The sequence below is a fragment of the Stegastes partitus genome, unplaced genomic scaffold (assembly GCF_000690725.1).
Source record: "Stegastes partitus isolate 25-593 unplaced genomic scaffold, Stegastes_partitus-1.0.2 Scaffold212, whole genome shotgun sequence".
Taxonomy (NCBI): domain Eukaryota; kingdom Metazoa; phylum Chordata; class Actinopteri; family Pomacentridae; genus Stegastes; species Stegastes partitus.
The window spans coordinates 229437-232292 of record NW_007577943.1 but is presented as its reverse complement, the minus strand read 5'-3'; the positions used below and the strand labels follow the sequence as shown (position 1 = coordinate 232292).

The window sequence follows — 2856 nt, the reverse complement described above, 5'->3', positions numbered from 1 at the left end:
GCAGCAATCCCTTCATCTGTGACCTCCTCCAGGTGACTGATGGCTAAGGCTCCAAGCTCTGCTCCCAACTGACACACAATAAACACATTCAGCTTAACAAGGTTGTCATTCTAATGGCTACACATTTCTCCATCATAGTATTGAAACAATATGTCCGTTAACTGATCAGCTGTTATCAAAATGATTCATCAAGAAGAAAGAAAAACAAAACTGTCTGGTTAAAGCATCCAAAAGCTGCAGCTCAACATTATCAACATTTTAAATCAATATCTTTTGATTTTCAGCTGCCTCCAAAACTGGAGTGAAGCATTTTTCACAATTTGGACATTTCATGGGCAGCTACAGAACATAAATCAGAAAAAAACATGCGAGGGGTGATTTAGAAATGTTGTCATTTAGCAGCAAAGCAGCTCCTCGTCCATTATTTACAACACTCAGCACTATCTGCAGCACATGTAGCAGAGCAGGCATCACAGCTGATTATGTACCAAAAGCTAGAAACTAGCAGCTAACACACACACAAAAAAAATGGAGTTGGTGGAAACTCAGAGTGAAAACTGTGAATCTTGTGATTGGCATGTGTCAGGTGACCAGAAAAAAACTATTCCAAACGGCTGATTAATTTAATTTAATTTCTGCTTAATGTGTTCTGGAAAGCTACTTTAATTATAACAACCACACTCAACACTAAATCAAACTTTTGTGAAGATAAGGTGCTTTAAAGAGGTGTTTATACAACTTTCAAGTAATTTTACCATGCTGTTGAAACATATTGTCTACTAAACCTCCACCCAGTGAGATATATATATATATGTACGGAGGACAAAATCTCAGAGGTGGGAGTTCTTCTCTTAGTTGGTCAAAAAACGGCTCATATAGCTTCAGCAGTGACTGATACCTGAGCAGAGTTCATGGGATGAAGCTCGTCTCCATGGAAGTTGATGTTGAGGCCCATGTCTTTTCCAGCCTGCAGGATGGAGCGAGTGGAGCTGAGGTCAAACACTCCCTGCTCACAAAACACGTCGATGTTGTCGACCCTCAGAGTCCCAGCGGACATGAGCTGTTTCAGCCGAGGCAGCTGAACCTGCAGGATGTCCTGTGTGGCCTCTGCAACAGTCTTCCCCCTGGGAAAAAAAGATGAGAGGAGGAGAGGCAGGGTAAAGGTAGTTAAGGATGAAATGCAGAAGTTGGTATAACTTACTTGGGCACTGCATGAGCTCCACAGTAGGTTGAGGAGATGTTGATGGGCAGAGAGCGTCTGGCCTCCTCGATCACCTGCAGCATCTTGAGCTCAGTCTGCAGCTCCAGGCCGTATCCACTCTTACACTCCACCAGGGTGGTTCCTGCTCGCTGCATCCGAACCAACCTGCTGCTGAGGGAAGTCAGCAGGTCCGAGGCGGCGGCAGCTCGAGTGTGCTGCACCGTGAAGTGGATCCCTCCCCCGGCCCGGTGCACGTCCATGTAGGTGGCTCCTGCCAGCTGCAGAGCAACAGAGGATGTATTTCATTTAAAGTGTAGATGCAGTTCAGTCGTGAAGGCAGATTAAAAAAAAAAGATACTGCGTGTCATAATTTACCTTCATTGCAAACTCGTGCACCCTGTCTCCAGCCCAGACTGGGTGGGTGTGAGCATCAACCAAGCCTGAAACAAGAAGCTTTTTAAATGCTGATGTGGATGTTAAGAGCGTTAAAAGTACTGTCAATGAAAGTAAAACTGCAATTATTATCTGAAAATGTCCTTCCACTTCAAGTACTAACACTGTAGAAAAACACCCAGATGTTTTATTACACAGAACATTATTAGATGTTTAACACTGAAGGATCAGTCTGTAAGCAGCAGTTTAACTACTTTATAATCGAGCACTACTAGTGTGTGCTGTCAGCTAGTTTAGACAGCTGGCTCCCAACCTGTGGTATGGGTCCCTTCAAAGGGTCACAACAAGTTAAAACTGTGGCATCATAAGATGATTAATGTGAGACAAAAGTGGAAAACATCCTCTCTTATACATTTTTTTTTTCTTTTACTGGCATCTCTTCATTAGAAAATATGTCAGAATTTAGGCTACATTCACACTAATATGTTTCCATTTTGAAATGAGTGTCTCAGTTTCTTTACAGAAGTAATGTCTGTGCACATGAACACACCACGAAGGTGTAGATCACACGACAATTCAGGTACAGTGTGGGTGTCAGTGTAAAGATGAAGCAGGGAGTTAGCGGCTGAGTTGTACCACAGAGGAAGAACAGCAACAATAAGAAGTAGTTTCAGAAAACAGTCGTGTGACAGGAGCATTGTGAATCAGAATCTATCAGAGTACAAGCCAAAAGGTTGGGAGTATTTAATGTAATCTTTAATAATGTATTGTATGAGTGTAGCCAATGTTTGTGTAAAGCACCAACTAAGTATAGCGGTGATATAAATGTGTAGATAAAAGTACATTATTTCTCTGGAAAGCAGAGTTACCTAAAATTGTACCTAATTTTCCTCACTGGTAAACAGTCCAAAAACTGCTGCTTGCATGCTGATCCAGAATATTATTATTTTTGGCTGCTGAACCCACACACAAACACGAGCGGACACTCACCAGGCAGGACGCACATTCCTGTAGCATCAATCACTTTCTCAAATGAAGCCTCTGAATACTGAGCTCTGATGGTTTCTGCAGGCCCCACATCTTTAATCAGGCCATCACTGGGAGCAGAAATTACATTCATTAACGCCAACCGTCACTTTAGAGGACAGCTTGGAGCCAAAACCAACAGCTGAGGCTGACAAAGTGCAGCTTAGGCTAATAAAAGTAGAGCCTCACATGTTCTAAAAACAGAAGAAAGTACTGGATAAATTATAAGCATGGTA

The 2856-nt window shown here is 42.5% G+C and overlaps 1 protein-coding gene across 2 annotated transcripts in view; it reads right to left on the bottom strand.

The window, feature by feature from the left end:
• Positions 1 to 2856, bottom strand: part of amdhd1 (amidohydrolase domain containing 1) — an 11548-nt gene that overhangs the window by 6767 nt on the left and 1925 nt on the right. For both annotated transcript variants that reach the window (XM_008280867.1, XM_008280866.1), the window contains exons 2-6: positions 2585 to 2691; positions 1577 to 1641; positions 1202 to 1479; positions 899 to 1124; positions 24 to 68 (exon numbers count right to left, since the gene is read on the bottom strand). In XM_008280867.1, the coding sequence (XP_008279089.1) occupies positions 24 to 68; positions 899 to 1124; positions 1202 to 1479; positions 1577 to 1641; positions 2585 to 2691 (721 nt within the window). The remainder of the gene's footprint in view (positions 1 to 23; positions 69 to 898; positions 1125 to 1201; positions 1480 to 1576; positions 1642 to 2584; positions 2692 to 2856) is intronic.